Source organism: Vigna unguiculata, chromosome 2 (assembly GCF_004118075.2).
Source record: "Vigna unguiculata cultivar IT97K-499-35 chromosome 2, ASM411807v1, whole genome shotgun sequence".
NCBI lineage: Eukaryota > Viridiplantae > Streptophyta > Magnoliopsida > Fabales > Fabaceae > Vigna > Vigna unguiculata.
The window spans coordinates 33,634,897-33,652,700 of NC_040280.1; the positions used below are offsets into that span (position 1 = coordinate 33,634,897).

Consider the following 17,804-nt stretch of genomic DNA (forward strand, 5'->3'; position numbering starts at 1 on the left):
TACAGTTCATGGAGAGAGATGAGGGATACATTAAAAAAAAAAGTGTGATGGATTTTCTATTTGTTTTTCAAACCCAATAAAATTTATGAGAGTTGCATTGAGTGTAAAATTTTTAAGTCTACCTAATTTGTGTTTGATAAATCCCAAAAAAGTAGTCTCTATGTTTGATGGTGATTTTCTTTGATAATGAACAAAAAAATCGCTTCACGACACACAAGAACAAAGAAGTTCACACATCTGTGGTATTGTCATGTTTGGAAATTCTTGTTACCATCATTAGCAAAAATGAATAAATTTGTTACACATTAAGTGAAAATGAATAATTTTTTTATTATACAAAATATTAAGAAATAGTCGTAGATATTTCTTTTACTTAATTATTTTTTTAAAGGTCAATATTCATATATAAATGTCATGTTTATTGTGGGTCTTGTAATAATTGCTTAGTTTAATCGTATGGTCTTTACGATGCCACATAAATTGCTTAGTTTAATACTTTTCGAAACTGATTTAATGTATTCTGGAAAATAAAATTCAGAATTATGGAGCTCATGAAGAAATTTGATGGAGTAAAGGAACTAACAGCCTTTTTAGTTTTGTTTCTACTTCCTTGTTGATCCAATAGCTTTCTTTTTGTCCACTTTTTTTTTTTAAACAATGATCCTTGTATAAGCAATGATGTTTAACATTAATTAACCCTCTTAAGCACTTATATTAGAAATATTCTTATAACACAAATATATTTAACATAAAAGAAAATCTCCTTCTCACTTCATACTACCAAAGACTTCATTGATTTTCATGAGAATAACTTATTCCAACGTCTCAAGTATCTGTTCGGAACTGTGTTTCCGATCAAGTGATAAAAATGAGGATGACAACTAATTTATAAGAAATATCGTGTATCCATTTCTACTTTTTGGGAAAAAAAAATCTAAACTTTACAAATATCTCGTTAGTGTAATTTATAATTAACTTCTTATATTTTAACAACATACCAACGTTAATATAAATCAATTAATCAAAAATCAATTATTTAAGTTTTTTATTGAAATTTCAAATATATTGATTAAATTAATAAAATTTAATATTCATAAAAAAAATAGATCGAAAAGAAGTGCGTGATTGTGTGGATAAAAGGGAGAAAGAAACCTAAGACATAGGATTATTCATTCACTCACTTGCTAATGACAATGTCTCGTCGTCACTCCGATTCCAAGCGACGCCATTCCAGATTCGATCCGCAACCCAGGTTCCTCTCTCTCTCTTTTCTTCTCAACTTTTCTGTTTCTCTTTCTCCCTCTTCACACTTTTAATGCTTAAATTGTTTGCTCTATTTCTCAAATTTTGCGTCGTGCGGTATTTAACAGTAATGCCTATCACTCTTTAATGCGTTTAAGCCAATCAATAATTCTAAATTTGCAACCTGAGTTTGGAAAGATCTTCGAGTGTTGTAATGGATGCATTGTATTGTATTGAATTGTAGCCCAAAGAGATACAGAAAAGATGCATATGGAAAAGAAGAGAAAGAGAGAGTGGAAAACAGCGCTAACGTACACAATGGAGACCACCGGCGGCTGAATGAACCAAATCATCAGCGTGCACCTCATCCCACTCAAGTACCCACATCTCCCTTATTTTCATTATTACTTTCTTTCGCTTTTAATTTGTTTTTCACACTGTCGGAACTACTATCAAAATTCTTACTATTGGAAATCATTCTTACGGCTTCAAATTTGTAAGCGCTTAGAATATTTATAGTTACTTGTGTTTCCATATGAAAGAAAATGTCTTTATTAAACTAGAGATTTTAAATTTTGTGTGCTTGATTTTTATTCAGTGTACGCATTCTATATTTTTTGAGGGTGTTGTAGTGGGGTTCGTGTTCAGCACCATACCTTCAAGTGCCTCTGTATATATATAACCACCTTAGGCTTGCCTATGCATGTTTTATAACAGCAAGAGAAACGAGGTAGCATTGCGCAGGTTGGCCAAAGCTCAGGTCAAAGGAAAGCAGGTGGTGAGTTTCCTTTTTTCTTTTTTTTTGGATTTGTATTATCTTCGTATTTTGTGTTATCTTTTCAGTCATGAGTCGTGATGGGGAGTCCCGTATATGGATGATTTGTATATTGACTCTGGTCATGCAAGTAAAATATTTCTTTCATTTTATGCTAGAAAACAAGTTTTTTTCAGTTATAATGTGTTCTATTCATTTTGTTGTAAAACGTGGTTGCGAATTGAAGAAGTTTTTTTGTAATTTTGAGCCACCGGTGCCTTCTTTGCATGAAGTGGAAATATGAGTTATAAAAGACTTAGTTGTTCACGAAATATAATCAATCTTATTGGTTTCTTGTATTTTAGAGCGTGGATGGTGGAAGGACACAAGAAAGCAATTTAATGAAAGAGCAGAGACAAGTCACCGTAGAGAACAGAGAGATGATAAATCACAAGCTAAACCAGATGATAATACTTTCCAGAGAAGAGATGATTTTTCTGAAAGGAAAGATGATCCACTTCCTACCTCAAGGAAAAGACCTGCATTTAGGGAGAAGAGGATTCCAGTGGAATCAGGAGATGTTAATCTGGTTGTAGGAAGGAATGACAGGAAGAAGGAGGAAAGAAGCAACAATCCACAGCATTTGGGTAGACCTGAGAAGCCTTTTGCAGATGACAGAGCACCTAACAAGGTTGGAGGTAGGAGAGATGGGTTTCCATCAAGAGGAAGAAGGTATGGGGGCAATGACAGTTACAGGGGAAGAGATAAATTTAATGGAAGACATGGTTATCCTCTGGATAAAATTCAAACTGAGAAGTGGAAGCATGATTTGTATCAAGATGTAAGTAAGGATCCTATTCCGCAGAATGAGGATGATAAGATTGCAAAGCTGGAAGCACTCTTGGCTTCATAGTAGCAAACAGCAGGCAATATTTCTGAGATCTTAGATCGTGCCTATCGACTTGTAGATTTTGGGACAACTTCCGCAGACGCTTTAGTTGTGTAATTTGTAAGCATGTGTTGCTGTAAGCTGCTGAGTCTGTCTCTGTATCAAGTTATTGCCATCTTCAAAATGCCAGGGATGTTAAGCAGAACAGCTTTCAGTTTTATAGAAGCCAACTGGATTCAATCCTCGTTGTTTGAGACAGACAGACTTTGAAAGTGAAATTACCTTGGCTTTACTCAGAGCAAATTGCAATTGAAATTCTCGAGTTTTCCTAAACTATCAACCTTTTTGCCTGTTTTAGACAATCCCTAGTTTGCAGGTATGTCAATGTCTAGGATTTGTATTTTGGTCTATTTATGTGTAACCCTCCAAGTATGTCAATGTCGTGATTGGGTTGAATTGGAGAGGGAAGTATATCAGTTTTCATAACAGGACCTGGTAAAAGCCTCTACATTTAGGAACAAATTAACCATTTTAGGAACAAATAGCTACAAGTTACGGACATCTGCACTTTCATTTTCAGTTGATTTTAAAGTAGTCGAGAAAATTACGATGCATATTTAGTTTAATTTGCTTTTGTTTAACGTTGTTAAATGCTAAGGAAATCGAAGAAAAACTGAATAATGTTATATATTGGCATTTTCACTTAGATTGCAGGTGAAGAAAATCACTCCATAAGCGTGCAAATTCAAATATCTAAATATAAAAAAAAAAAAACATTGTTAATTGTAATTTATTGTTTCTCTAACTGTTTGTGTCTTATATTATTTGAGAATTGGGCGAAAGAAGCTTGTATTATTAACACAGCGGTCATGAACGATCTGCGCCTTGACGTATAGATGGTTCAAGGCGCCTTGTTTTCAAAGGCATTTTTTTATCTTGTTTATGCAAATGCCAATTGTAATCCTCATTAAAGCCAAAATAAATGAATTTATAGTGAGCTTAACCAAGGGAAAGAATGAATCATGTTCAAATTTCGACAACAGAAGAATAAACTGTGAGGGATTCATTTCCTTTTCTTTCAACAAAAACAGCTTTTTAAATAAAAACGCACGACACGTAATTTATTAATTTAAAATGAATAAACTGATAAATTACATTAAAATAATAAAACATAATTTTAGAATAAGACCGGAAGAAACAAATAAGTATTATAATTTTATAAATTTTTAGGTACTAGAAATTAAACAAAATCAATACTTCTAAACTTAGTTTTGAAATATTATTCTCACAAACAATTTTCCTTCTCCAATTCTGTCAAACCTAAAAGATTCTTACACATTCATATCATCTTGGTCGCAGTTAAGCCAGTGCACCATGACGTCTATAGTTCTACACTTCTAATTCTAATTTCTGTAAGATTAAACAAAAAAAAAAAAAACATGAACCGGGAGACATTTAAAATTGAGGGCAAGAATTAAAATTGAAGTTATATGATATCAAATAACAAGATCTTCTATGTCTGTGAGGGGTTCTGCACGGGCAAGAGACTTGTCTGGTATGTTAACCACCAATTGTCCACAAGCACCACTTATGTCTTGACCCATCTGCTTCCTAACTGTTGTTCGAATATTATATGTACCTCTTAGAATTTTCTGAAAATTTGAGACTTTCTGCTCACTGGTAGGTTTGAATTGACTCAAGGTACCGATAGGGTTAAAAGGTATTAAGTTCACCACCTGTTTCATAATTGAGACCATATGCAAAAAGGTTAGTACTTAGCATTGCCTAATGGAGCAGAGAATGAACATCATGTTTAGAAACTCTTATTCTGAGAAATAAACACCACCATTCATCAGTGGCTGCATTTTTTTAGAGCATAAGGGTGGCTTGGGAATTATAGTGACAGAGCATAAATGTTTGTCATAGACTTTCAATAGAGAGGTTTTAAATATATAAATGCAATTCAGAGTAATTACTCAAAATTCAGAAATTTCCCGTGTGCTTCTAAGTAAATATGGAGTGCTTACCACTTGAAATGTCTCTAATAGTTTTCCCAATTGGTGGGCATGCTGCTCTTCATCGTTCACCCCGTCAAGCATTATGTATTCAATTAGTATTTTCTGCAGACTGTAGTCAATAACGAAATATTAAAGCCTCCAAAATCACTGAAAATCGTTAACAAAAGTTTAAATGATAATGCCCACAATTATCATGAATGATCTCAGTAATCACCTTTTTCTTTGATATTCTTGCAGTGAATTCATAAGTTTTTCCAAAGGGAAAGCACGAGCAGCAGGCATTATCTGACAACGGATGTCTTGGGCTGGTGCGTGCAGTGAGACTGCCAAGTTCAAACCAGGCAGGTCATTATGAAGCTTGTTGATAGCATGGATGATACCAACCTATTAAGGATGCAACCACGCATTTCATAAGCCAGATATTACCAGTATTCAACAATGTTTGTAAAAGAAATTACTTAACAGCAGAACAGAAAAACATAGCAACTGCACCGTCCCAATCCAAGATTCTGAACAGAGACTAATACCCACAGAAAATGGTGTAAATTGTGTTAATTTTACAGTTGTAAAGTTTCGGGCATGTCATGTCAGAAAAACTAGAATGCATATTTTACCGTTGATACGGTAATCCTTTTCAAGGACAACTGAAATGGCAATCCAGTCATGATGCGAACCGCTTCCACCACAGCAGAATAGTTGTTGAGAGGCTCTCCCATTCCCTGTTGTAAGAAAATAATAGATTAATCTGCAAACAAGAAACACATGGCTCGTGCAGAAATAGAGGTAAAAAATAAATACCATGAAGACAACATTACGGATTTGTGAGAAAGCAGAAGCATGAACGAGCTGTTCCACAATTTCCCCGGAGGATAGGTTATTTTTGAATCCCATGGATCCAGTGGCACAGAATTTGCAACCCATTTTGCATCCTACCTGCACAAAAAGAAAAGGAGGAGGAGGAAACATTAGCATCAACAAAGAGGAAGAAATATAAACGAATTGAAAAGTAACCTAACCTGTGATGAAATACACAAAGTTGCTCGTAGCCCACCGGGACGGGGTTTGCCAGCGTATTTTCCCAAACGAGTATCATACCTCATTATCACGGCCTCCACGAATGCCCCATTCTGAAAAACAAGAATTTAGATAACGAATCGATTCAGAATGAATTGCAATTGATTGAAAAGTGGTTGAGAATAGAGGACTTGGAGCTTGATGAGGAGCTTGGAGGTGAGGTTGTCGGAAGAGTGGAAAACGGAGTGAAGAGAAGAAGAGAGAGGCTTTGTTCCTCCGAAGTTGGAACGAAGGACAGAGTACGCTGAAGATGGCAACGAGGGCACTTGTTTCTCCCAATCCCAATCTCCACTTTCTCCCTTCCCATTATTTCCGATAACGTGCTTCCATATTGTTCCGACGAATTTTCCGTCAATTCCGTTTTTCTCAAATTCCCTTCTCAGCTCGCCGCCGTCAAACACCGATCGGATACCCATCCTCCGCCTTCTCAATCTTCACTCACCTCCCTTCTATTTTATTCCATCATCCTCTTCAAATATCAAATATTTTACTATTAAACCAAGCCCTTTCATTTTTAATTCTTAGGTACTAAAACCTAATTCAATTTCGTAAAATTTGTTAATTTAACTGAAAATAAAATCAATAACATGATTATAACCATTTTTTTTCATTTGTACTTACATATTACGTATTACCCATAAACATTATTTTTATTGTAATTTGACTCTCCTTGATTTTATATTTCGTTATTTTTTATTATCAAATTTCACTCTAATTATTTAAAAACCTCAAAATACGTTTTTTTTTGCTTTTCGTTATTTAATTTTATCACATAATTGAGTATTTTTTTTATTATTATCATTGCTTCTTTTTATAGTTGAGTATTCTTCTATGCTTATAATTTTTATACTATAATTAATATTCATATTCTTAATTTTTCATCTTATATTTTGTAATCAATTTTCCTATCTGATGCTTTATCTTATTTATGGGTACTAAGATTTGCTATATTATTCGACCAATTTATTTAAAATGATATATTTATTCGTGTTTAATTGTGATGAAATCTTAGCGACGACATAATCAATGCGATTTGTTAATATTCGTACGATTATATTTCTCATATTAGTCTTATGTGATAACTTTTACGATCCAAATACTAATGGGCAAAACTAATTTTAAGTTGGTTAAATTAAAACCCTACCTATTAATATTGATAAAAAAAAATATTTTACAATACAATTCTATACTTTACCGTAAATTCTGTACTTGAAACAGTAATTTTGAAATGATTATATTTACTATTTAGGAAAAGATAAAAATTAATTTGAAAATGGACAGTTATTACTAATATACACTTTATGTTGTGTAGGGTTTTGAAAAGTAACATACAGTAGATGCGTCCAAAGCAATTATTGAAGCACAGGACATGAAAGTTGGGAATTGAGTGACAGAAATTAGAAATCTACAAACGAATTAAACATTAAAGAAGAAAGAATATATGAAATAATTGTTGTTCCGCCGTGGTTGCATTGCATCCATGAATCACGATTTGCTATTCCGAAGGTTGGTGGCAGCATAAGAGGAAGTGGTTGCAGCGGTGGGATTCATCATTGTGTGACTGTGATGAGATCCATTGAAGGAATCGGATCCCAATAGCATACGGTAGCTGCGTTGTGAGGTATCTGAACGTGAATGGGTTAAAGTGTTGGGCTTTTGCTTCCTCATGGCATCGATAATGTATGGAATCAGACCTTCCATTACTCACTGTCTTCTTTCTCTCACAAATCGGAAACCCCTTCAGCTAAAACTTTGGTTTTGTAATACCATAGGTTTCAACTAAGCGTGTATTTATATCACACATGTTCCAATCTTCCCCAATACTAACCATCATCAATGTCCAAAATTCAAATAATGACTGCCCACTGTATTACTATTTTAATCAATCACTATGTCAAAACTAAGTTTATTGTATGATCATGTTGGGTGAGAATGACGACTTTGACTTTTCAAATCTTCAAATTAAAAAGCACCTTTGTTATTTTAAGCTTAAGAGTATATATAATATGCAATTTTCATCAGGCTGCTTTTCCATGGTAAAATTAAGCCTTCCAAAAGCAAATGTTTGACTATCACGCATGCACAGCACAGCAGCCAACTCCTTCATCTTAATTATATTAACAATAAAAACCCTTTTTGATTAAGATGAAGTATAGGATATTTGAGATGTGTTTCTTAAAGGGGAACTAGTTTAGATATTAGATAGCTTTGGTAACATAATCACAAGTGAACTAGCTAGTTAGCCAACCATAGAAATGCAAAAATAAAAAGCAAGTGTTGCCTAAGGTGAAAATATGTTGCTCTGGCACATACACTTCCAGGCTATGGGATAGTACTGATTCTCTTCTTCTGCCATTGTTTTGATTGTGACCTCAACCGGCACACAAGGCTTGCACTGGTTACACTTTGTTTGACATGTAGCTGGAAATGAACCTAACCTAGGATTTGCTTTCTTTCCTTCATGTGGGTTCAAGCTCCTCTCGTATGTTGCTGGGGCAATACCTTCCTGAAAAAGGACATTGAAACTTAGAATGACACAGTGGTGAAAAAGTGATAAATTAAATTGGTAGAAAAAGAGACAGAAACGAGAGATGAACTCACTGGTGCAGGTGAAGGAGAAGTTGGGAGATTTCGGGAATGGAGTAGGCAAGCATGGTTTAGGAGGAGGATGAGGAAGGCAATGAGTGCTCTAGGCTTTGCTGGTAGTTCCATGTCTCTTAAGAAATGGTTTTGGTTGGTATTTGTGTTACATGTGAATATTATAGCATTCCTAGTGTTAGTCTGGGAATATATACAAACAGGTGGGGGGCAGTTGAAACATATGTGTGAAAGGAAATGGTCAAGATGCATGGCCCCCCACATGTGTGACACTGTCATCATTCTATATCTCCACACAGAATCACTCTCACAGTCATCACCAATGCATATCACATTCTGACTTCTCCCTGTTACTCATGCTATTTTCATTCAATTTTACACTCAATCACATGCTCAGTCAAATGTTCTCTCAGATCAGAATACACCACCTTACAACTTAGCAGAATTATCAATGTACTGGGAGATGCATCACTCATTCAGGTGAAACCACATGTTTTACTTCATTCTGATAATTATAAATACTTCATTACCATGATATCTTGAAGGAAAGGAAATATACAAAGCAATTTGGTATTTAAATTAAAAAAAAAAAAATCATTGTAGTTTTCAATAGCCCAGCTAGACATGGTAATGATTTTATAAATGAGAAGCAGATACAGATAAGATCATAATGTCATGTTGGTAGTTGAAACAAACCCTACTAATGCTTTAAATTTTATGAAGATTTTTCTATTTTTTAACTTTATAATTTTAAACTATTTTGCATCTGAACTATATCATATGTTCCCAAACATTTGAATAAAAAAAATAATAATTGAGATCTTTTCAGTAATGAAAGTACATAAAATACTAAATTTACTTCATTTCAAAGTTTTTTACAAAAATAGTCAAACTTATTTATTACAAAAATGGGTCACAAGACACTTTAGTGATAATTTGACTTCTCTATTTTTTTTCTAACTTTTATATAATTTATAAAGTTTTATATACTTTTTTAAAAATAAATTTTTAATAATTTAATTAAATATTTTAAATTAAATTTCATTAAAATTTTGATATTTTAAAACTTAATATTTTAAATTTTATTGCATTTTATTATAAAATTTACAATAATAAAATTTGATTAAAAATATTTCAAATAAAATTTTATTAAAATTTTGATATTTTAAAACCTAATATTTTAAATTTTATAATTACATTTTAATATAAAATTTACAATAGTAAAATTTGATTAAAAATATTTTAAATTGAATTTTATTAACATTTTGATATTTTAAATTTTATTATTACATTTACAATAATAAATTTTTATTTAAAATATCTTTAATCTTATTATTAAAAATTTACTTAAAAAAATATATTAAACTTTAAAAATTATAGAAGAGTTAAAAAATTAAAAAAAAAATAAAAATTAATAAACTCTCTCATTAATTAGTAAACCGACTATTTTTATATAAATGGGTCAAAATGACCCATTTTTACAAAAAAAAAAAAAAACTCGTTTCTACCAAAGTTAATTAATTATAAAATATATACACAAATCAAAATTAAAGAAATAAAATTACATTTAATCTTAAATTAACTAAAGTTTGAATGTACTAAAATGTTAATAATATATATCCTAATAAGCAAAGATATTGATATTCCCATACATGTTAATCTGAGTATAGATCATGAATATAACCATTCATACTTTTTCATATCCCTCTATTATTATAATATGCAATAATAAAGAACGGTAATAAGGAAAATAAAAAGTATTGATATGCAATTTATTACATGATTTATACGAATATCATTTTTTAATTACAATTATTTTTCTTAAATACAAATATTAGTTAGTTACATTGTATTCTAGAAAATGACAAAAGATAATGTAGTTGCAATCCACGAGTTATTTAAAGAAATTGTGGTACCTCCATTTATAGTTTCAATAAGCTTCAATTTAAGTAGTTCTATATTAAATCAATTTGATCAGCATTAAAAGAAAATAAGAAGGTAAACTTTTAATTTAAATATAAATTAAATATTTTATCCATTAATTGTTTCACCCCATCAATTACATGTTTGTTTGTTTGTTTTCTCCTATGCCTATAAAAATATTTGTTAATAAATATTAAGAGACCCAATTCATTTGGGACCACAGGGACACTCTGATAGAATTTTAGTTAGAAGCACGTGATTAATGCCTATATATACAGAACGACCGACGAAAACTTGTGTCCGGTTACTATTGGTAGGAGTGAGTCATTAAGTGCACTTGTCAAATTCCTATTGGTTACTACTTGTCACTCCAATGACCTTATTTTTTTCCCTTACTCTTTTTTTTTTTCTTTATTTCCAATACTGTCAAATTATATTTTTAATAATGATTAGTTGAGATTTCAAAGAAAATGTTAAATAGTTTTAATTCTTTAAGAATATAAAATATATTGTCATTTTTACGTTAAAAAAAAAAATACTTTCAAAGCTTTTATAAAAAACATTTTAACATCATTTAGATATGTAGAGTACGAATAGTTTGACATTAATTGAATCAAATGGAATGTAAAACACTAAATATTAATTATAATACATAAATAGAGTAGAAATTTACTCTTTCTGGTTTAATTGTAAATCAGTATATTTAGTTAATTTGTTAAGTTTTAGGGTTTAGGATATCTTAAGAAATATATTTAAAGTAACTTCTAAGTAATTGAAAAATATAAACACTTTTATATTAAGAGTACATAAAATTAAACCATTGCATATATTTAATTTTTGTGATATTACATTTTTAGTTTGCTGGAATATGACTGAGCAAACAAATATATATTTTCTGCAGAAAAAGTTCTAATATTATATAATCCAAAATCACCCATTTAATCAATTTAATTACATTATTAACTTTAAAAAGTAGATTAATTAAAATATACATTTCTGTGGTAGTATTCTTCTCTTCTTTTTATTATTTATTTTTTTCCCTCTTTTTGTCACTATCATATACACACTCCATAAGAGTGATTAAAAAAATACTATTTTTCAAATTAATAACCAACGTGTCTTAATATAAATATTTTAGAAGAGACAAAATCTTCAATCCTAGTTGAAGATTTGTTATCACCATGTGTAAGCGCTAGAGTGGGAGTGGGTACTAAACTTTTGGACATTAGTGATGCAGCTACTAATTAAAAAAAATGATTTAATGATAAATAGTTTAAGAAATATACTATAAGATTTAAATCAATAAACATTTAATGTTATTTTGAATAAATAAGCATTTAATGTATTTGTTGAAGAATATGGTTGTGATGGTATAAATAGTTTATCCAATAAAAATATATATGTTTATCCAATAAAAGTACATATGCAATTACTTTTCTTTCCGAACATATTTTTATGCTTGGGTATTACTTTAGGAATCTCTTGTTTCAAATAAAAAGAAATATACCTTTATTAATATTATTAATTTTCAAATAATCACTTGTTTTTTTTTATGGATCATATATTCTGGTGTCAAGTGTGAACAGTAGAGAATTATATTCTTTCTTGTGGTGGTAAAATTTTATAAATTAATGAATATTTATATTAATTTTTGCAGAACACGGGAAAAACATGGGTAAAATTTTATAAATTAATGATGAGTATTTGCAGGATTGATAATAACAGTGAAGTAGAGAGGAGAGAGAGATATGGATAATCTGTTGAGCAAGAATTGAGATGAAGAGTGGAATAGGCTGTTGTCGGAGCTGAGCAGTGAGAAAAAAAAATAAAAAATTAAGGAACACAAAATCACATCACAGTTGATGATAGAGATGATCAAGAGCACAAGAGTAGTTGCAAGAAAAAGTTGAGCAGAAAGAGTGTGTGATTGTGCGAGAGAGTAGTTGGTCTTGAAAAGAGAAAAAGAAAAAGGAAAAATGAAGGTTTGGAGATGGTTGCTGAGTTTGTTTGTGGGGTTATTGTTGCCTGTGTCGATAATGGGTCGATTCGTGGTGGAGAAGAACAGCCTGAGAGTGGCGTCGCCGGACAAAATAAGAGGTACTCACGACAGTGCCATTGGGAACTTCGGCATCCCTCAATACGGTGGTAGCATGGCGGGGAACGTCGTTTACCCAAAGGATAACAAGAAAGGTTGTAAAGAGTTTGATGAGTCTGGGATTTCCTTCAAATCAAGCCCCGGTGCTCTTCCCACCATTGTTCTGCTCGATCGCGGAAGTGAGTTTCTTTTTCTTTTGCTTCCTTGCTTAATTCACCGTCTTCTTCACAATCAATTTCTAATTGTACTTTGATGAAGCTCTATCTTAAGGGGAAAAGAGGGCTCCTGTTGCCCCAATTTGTTTACTTGAAAGTTGGATAATGATATTTATGTCTCTTGCTTTTTATATTATAGCCGAAAAAGGTTAGAAATTTGCATGCTTGGTTTGGCTTTTGTGCCCTTATATGTATGACCTAGCACTAAAAGCTTAGTTATCTCATGGGTTGGAGTACTATTTGTGTCCTTTTCAGGTTGTTTCTTTGCATTGAAGGTCTGGAATGCTCAGAAGGCTGGAGCTTCTGCGGTTCTTGTTGCAGATGATGTTGAGGAGCCCTTAATAACTATGGACACCCCTGAAGAGGATGGGTCATCTGCCAAATATGTGGAGAACATAACTATACCATCTGCTCTTGTTGGAAAAAGTTTTGGTGAAAAGTTAAAGGATGCCATAAGTGGCGGGGACATGGTCAACGTAAATCTTGATTGGAGAGAGTCTGTCCCTCACCCAGATGATCGTGTGGAGTATGAGTTGTGGAGCAACAGCAATGATGAGTGTGGAGTTAAGTGTGACATGTTGATGGAATTTGTGAAGGATTTCAAGGGTGCAGCGCAGATACTAGAGAAAGGCGGTTACACTCAGTTTACACCCCATTATATAACTTGGTACTGTCCTCATGCTTTCACATTGAGCAAACAGTGCAAGTCTCAATGCATAAATCATGGAAGATATTGTGCTCCAGACCCTGAGCAGGACTTCAGCACTGGTTATGACGGGAAAGATGTGGTTGTTGAAAATTTGAGGCAGCTATGTGTTTTCAAGGTGGCAAATGAAACTGGAAAGCCTTGGGTCTGGTGGGACTATGTCACTGATTTTCAAATTAGATGCCCCATGAAGGAGAAAAAGTACAATAAGGAATGTGCAGATGCTGTTATTAAATCACTGGGTAAATAAAGCATCATGGCATGTTATTTTTTCTTACGTTTGTCGATCGTGACTTTACAATAATATTTATTCAATATATGCAGGTCTTAATATTGAAAAGATTGGAAAATGCATGGGCGACCCAGATGCTGATGCTGATAATCCTGTCTTGAAAGAAGAGCAAGATGCCCAAGTATTTTCTTTTGTAATTGCTATTAGTTCATTATATCTGTGCAGTAATATATTGATATCTTACAGAACTGGTGTGTTTTTTTTAGATTGGAAAGGGATCACGAGGTGATGTTACCATCTTGCCTACTCTTGTGGTCAATAATCGACAATATCGAGGTTTGTACTGTATGCTACTGTGATGGTTAGTGATTTGAATTTCCAAATGCTAAACGGAATCTTTCCAGGAAAATTGGAGAAAGGAGCTGTTCTAAAGGCTATATGTTCTGGGTTTGAGGAGACTACCGAACCAGCTGTTTGCCTGAGCACTGGTAAATTTTTACCTTTTTTTTGGCTTCACAGAAAATGTACAGTGGACTTGTTTTGGTGCAGACCTGATTCTTTCCAACTGGTATACCTTTTTGGGACAGATGTGGAGACAAATGAGTGCTTGTCAAACAATGGTGGTTGTTGGCAGGATACAGCAGCTAACATCACTGCGTGCAAGGTAATTTATCTATGAAAATTACTAACTAAAGAAAGAGCAATGTGGGGTTATAGTTTTTTATTTTCTTACATATGTGTGTATCTGGTCAGGATACATTCCGTGGGAGAGTATGTGAATGCCCCCTGGTTGACGGTGTTCAATTCAAGGGAGATGGTTACACATCTTGTGAAGGTTAAAAGGCTTTAAACTTCAGATTTCTGTCAATATAATTTACTTCAAGGGTGCTCTGTTAGCGTTCCATGTTTATTCCTTCAGTTCTATGCTATGTGGAGCAGGATGCGCTGATTCTTTTGTTGTGAATCTGCTATTCTTTTATTCCTGTCGAGCATTTTAATTATAACTATGGTCTTCCGCATTTGCAGCAAGAGGACTTGGACGTTGCAAGATAAACAATGGAGGATGTTGGCATGATGCCCGAAATGGACATGCATTTTCTGCCTGTTCGGTTAGTAAATATTAAGTTTTTGGACCCAACTCCACTGAACTTATTTAATCTCCATTAAATTCTGTTGTAATGCTTGAAGTTCTACTGGATTTAATACCTCGTGTTGGAAACTGAATTATTTCATGAATTGTTGTTGGAGCAGGATAACGGAGGGGTCAAATGCCAGTGTCCCACAGGATTTAAAGGTGATGGTGTCAAAAATTGTGAAGGTGAGGGCTGCTTGTATTATTTTTTCTATTAACATTTTTCCCAAAACCTTTTTGAGTCATATGGATCAGCATGTAAATACTATATATATAACACATCGAAAACAGATTCCTGAGTTCGGTTGTTAGGGCCTGTTTGCAGACGTCTCTCCATAAGCTCATTTTAAGAGAGAAAAATAAATGAGAAATTAAAATTATCTTCTCTATTAGCTAATATTAACCTATGCACAAGTATAAATAAAAATTTAGGAAAAAGTTATACGGGAGAACATCTACATATTAGCTAATTTCAATTTTTCTTATTTTTATTTCTTAGAAGGAGCTTATGGAGAAGCTCATCCAAACATGTCTCTAATACTCTTATGTTTTTCTATAAATACGTGGAGAAATGTTATGTGCATTCAATGGTTTACCACCTTGGTCAAAATTATCTTCCTCCATCTTTTCTTGATGAGATGTACTGTCCTCCGAGTTTGTTTAATACGGGACACTGCGTACACCTAGTGAATGTTTTCCAGATAACTGGAGAAAAATGAATACCTGAAATTGAATATATGTTTCATCTTTACAGATATTGACGAATGCAGAGAGAAGAAGGCTTGTCAGTGCCCTGAATGTAGCTGCAAGAATACTTGGGGCAGCTATGAGTGCAGTTGTAGTGGAGATCTTTTATATATGAGGGACCACGATACCTGCATAAGTGAGTAAAATACACAAGACATTTTACTCGATCCTTCATTTTCATGAGCTTGTTATAAGTCATGTTTCATGTCCTCTACTGGATTACCTACAGGTAAAATTGGAAGTCAGGGAAGATCTACTTGGGCTGCTTTCTGGCTGATTATACTTGGCGTAGTTATGATTTCTGGTGGGGCATTCCTAGTGTACAAGTATAGAATAAGGGTGAGCTCTGCTGCTTTATTTCATTTTGGTGTTTGCATAATGGTGGAACTCAGTTTTATAGGATACACATTTAATGGTGTTTTTTTTTTCTTTGGTGGTTTTGCAGCAATACATGGATTCTGAAATCAGAGCAATCATGGCACAATATATGCCCCTGGACAGCCAAGGAGAAGTTCCAAATCATGTGAATGATGAAAGAGCATGAATGAAAGGAAAATGTAGCATGGGTGTGGGTTTTTCCTGTACCATGTTTGAGCCATTTTGAATTTTCACATTGAATTTAGCAGACTGTATGTATGATATGGAAATGTAGCATTCTGTATACTTAGAGGGTGAGTGAGGTGCTATTTCTCTGGATTCTAGGATTTCTGCTTTACCAGACACGTTCTTCCACGCACAAGGTTGTAACTTATCGTGCTGTAATACATGCAAGTTAACTTGGTTATCTTGTTCCTTTGTTCCGTAGTGTGTAGGATGATCTATCTTGAATCCTGTCACTCACCAAATGTCGTTGAGTTACGACTAATGATGTTCTTTTTTAGTTTTATCACCCTTGCGGAGACTGCCTCAAAATTGCCTTCAACACGTGAGTTTCTATGAATTAATGATTTCAATACTATTACCAGTTTCTGAATACCGACAGTTCATTGATGATTTCTTCACTAATCAAACTACTGTTTATGGATAAAAGAAAAATTAATATATTTGGTTTCTAGAGAATCTATATAAATGTTTCTAACAGTATTTTTTACCAACTAAATGAAACGTAATCATTTCTAATATACGAATCATAATTTACTAGATTTACCATTTTCGGATATGAAAAATGTATCTGATGCCAAAAGTTATAAAAGGAGAAAGTGAATATTTGTGACACAATAAAATGTCATTGATGTATAATTATAAGTTACTTGTAGTTAATGGAAATGCATGAATTCTTTTAAAATTAGTTACAGTGCCCGCTGTTAAAATTAGGTCCGCCTGCCTAGGACTCGATCGTGGTACTAGTCTATAACGATCAAAATCGAATCGTGATCCTGTTAATGAAGCAAATTCAATGAAACAACAACTGGTACCATAAAGAAGCGGCCATAAACTGGATAATCTTGACCAATTTAAAAAATCATTTAATGTCGTTGAAATAACTGAATTTTGGGTTGTTTGATCAAGTAAGGAAAACTCAATGGAATTCATAATTGTCTCAATATTTTTTTTTCTAATTGTCTAAATACCTTTTTGGTCTTCATTTTCGTAGTGTTTGTTGCGAATGGTCCTCATTTTCACAGAATGTTTAAAATGGTCCTCATTTTTACCGAATGTTTAGAATGGTCCTCATTTTCGCAATTCGTGTTTTATTTGGTCCTTTTCTGTAACGCCGGTTAAATCATTAACGGAGCATTGTACATATGGCACGATTTGTATTATGGTGTATTACGTGTACTGTCCAGGTGACTTAATTAGATATTCGAGAGGATAAATAAGTGAGGTAGGGTTTTGGTAGGGAATGTTTGGACAGTTGGTGAGTTTTGACAATCTTGTTCCTCCATTCCAATTGGAGCACACACCCAATTTGGAAAAGAGTGATGTTAACAATTAAAGAGTTAAATATTGATGCTTACAGATACCTTATTGTTATACCTCAAAAGTATCTATACAAATACCTAATTTATGTACACGTAATACACCCTAATACAAATCGTGTCACATGTACAATGCTCCGTTAATGATTTAAACGGCATTACAGAAAAGGACCAAATAAAACTAATTGCAAAAATGAGGATCATTCTAAACATTCGGTAAAAATGAGGACCATTTAAAATATTCTGTGAAGATGAAGATC

General features: G+C 33.0%; 3 protein-coding genes across 4 annotated transcripts; 2 read left to right on the forward strand and 1 right to left on the reverse strand.

The window, feature by feature from the left end:
• The first annotated feature begins 1,134 nt into the window (after window positions 1-1,134).
• Window positions 1,135-3,442, forward strand: LOC114167262 (zinc finger CCCH domain-containing protein 13). Of its 2 annotated transcripts, none has more exons than XM_028052298.1 (4): window positions 1,135-1,252; window positions 1,487-1,619; window positions 1,960-2,020; window positions 2,362-3,442. In XM_028052298.1, exons 1-4 carry the CDS (start codon window positions 1,188-1,190, stop codon window positions 2,907-2,909), a joined length of 807 nt encoding a protein of 268 aa, XP_027908099.1. In that variant the 5' UTR covers window positions 1,135-1,187; the 3' UTR covers window positions 2,910-3,442. The 2 variants fall into 2 exon arrangements, with proteins under 2 accessions (XP_027908099.1, XP_027908105.1); XM_028052304.1 differs by having other exon boundaries at window positions 1,960-2,017.
• A 633-nt stretch (window positions 3,443-4,075) lies between these two features.
• Window positions 4,076-6,461, reverse strand: LOC114173643 (dual-specificity RNA methyltransferase RlmN). Its single transcript, XM_028058145.1, has 7 exons — window positions 6,109-6,461; window positions 5,920-6,030; window positions 5,702-5,836; window positions 5,518-5,622; window positions 5,118-5,287; window positions 4,913-5,012; window positions 4,076-4,621 (listed from the first exon to the last, which is right to left on the reverse strand). The coding sequence occupies exons 1-7, from the start codon at window positions 6,391-6,393 to the stop codon at window positions 4,382-4,384; spliced, it is 1,146 nt and encodes a 381-aa protein (XP_027913946.1). The 5' UTR covers window positions 6,394-6,461; the 3' UTR covers window positions 4,076-4,381.
• Window positions 6,462-12,212: 5,751 nt separating this feature from the next.
• Window positions 12,213-16,425, forward strand: LOC114173642 (vacuolar-sorting receptor 1). Its single transcript, XM_028058144.1, has 12 exons — window positions 12,213-12,772; window positions 13,064-13,756; window positions 13,839-13,927; window positions 14,013-14,082; window positions 14,151-14,234; window positions 14,334-14,410; window positions 14,500-14,581; window positions 14,773-14,855; window positions 14,998-15,064; window positions 15,633-15,761; window positions 15,855-15,964; window positions 16,071-16,425. Exons 1-12 carry the CDS (start codon window positions 12,475-12,477, stop codon window positions 16,167-16,169), a joined length of 1,881 nt encoding a protein of 626 aa, XP_027913945.1. The 5' UTR covers window positions 12,213-12,474; the 3' UTR covers window positions 16,170-16,425.
• The last annotated feature ends 1,379 nt before the right edge of the window (window positions 16,426-17,804 follow it).

Bases quoted from the DNA above. Each gene is read 5' to 3' on its own strand.
- LOC114167262 (XM_028052298.1), top strand. From the start codon at position 1,188: ATGACAATGTCTCGTCGTCACTCCGATTCCAAGCGACGCCATTCCAGA. The intron at 1,620-1,959 runs GTACCCACATCT...GTTTTATAACAG, and splicing joins GTGCACCTCATCCCACTCAA to CAAGAGAAACGAGGTAGCAT. The intron at 2,021-2,361 runs GTGAGTTTCCTT...CTTGTATTTTAG, and splicing joins AGGTCAAAGGAAAGCAGGTG to AGCGTGGATGGTGGAAGGAC.
- LOC114173643 (XM_028058145.1), bottom strand. From the start codon at position 6,393: ATGGGTATCCGATCGGTGTTTGACGGCGGCGAGCTGAGAAGGGAATTT. The intron at 5,623-5,701 runs GTATTTATTTTT...TTCTTACAACAG, and splicing joins TCCGTAATGTTGTCTTCATG to GGAATGGGAGAGCCTCTCAA. The intron at 5,013-5,117 runs GTGATTACTGAG...TATTGACTACAG, and splicing joins CAAGAATATCAAAGAAAAAG to TCTGCAGAAAATACTAATTG.
- LOC114173642 (XM_028058144.1), top strand. From the start codon at position 12,475: ATGAAGGTTTGGAGATGGTTGCTGAGTTTGTTTGTGGGGTTATTGTTG. The intron at 14,856-14,997 runs GTTAGTAAATAT...TTGTTGGAGCAG, and splicing joins ATGCATTTTCTGCCTGTTCG to GATAACGGAGGGGTCAAATG. The intron at 15,965-16,070 runs GTGAGCTCTGCT...GTGGTTTTGCAG, and splicing joins TGTACAAGTATAGAATAAGG to CAATACATGGATTCTGAAAT.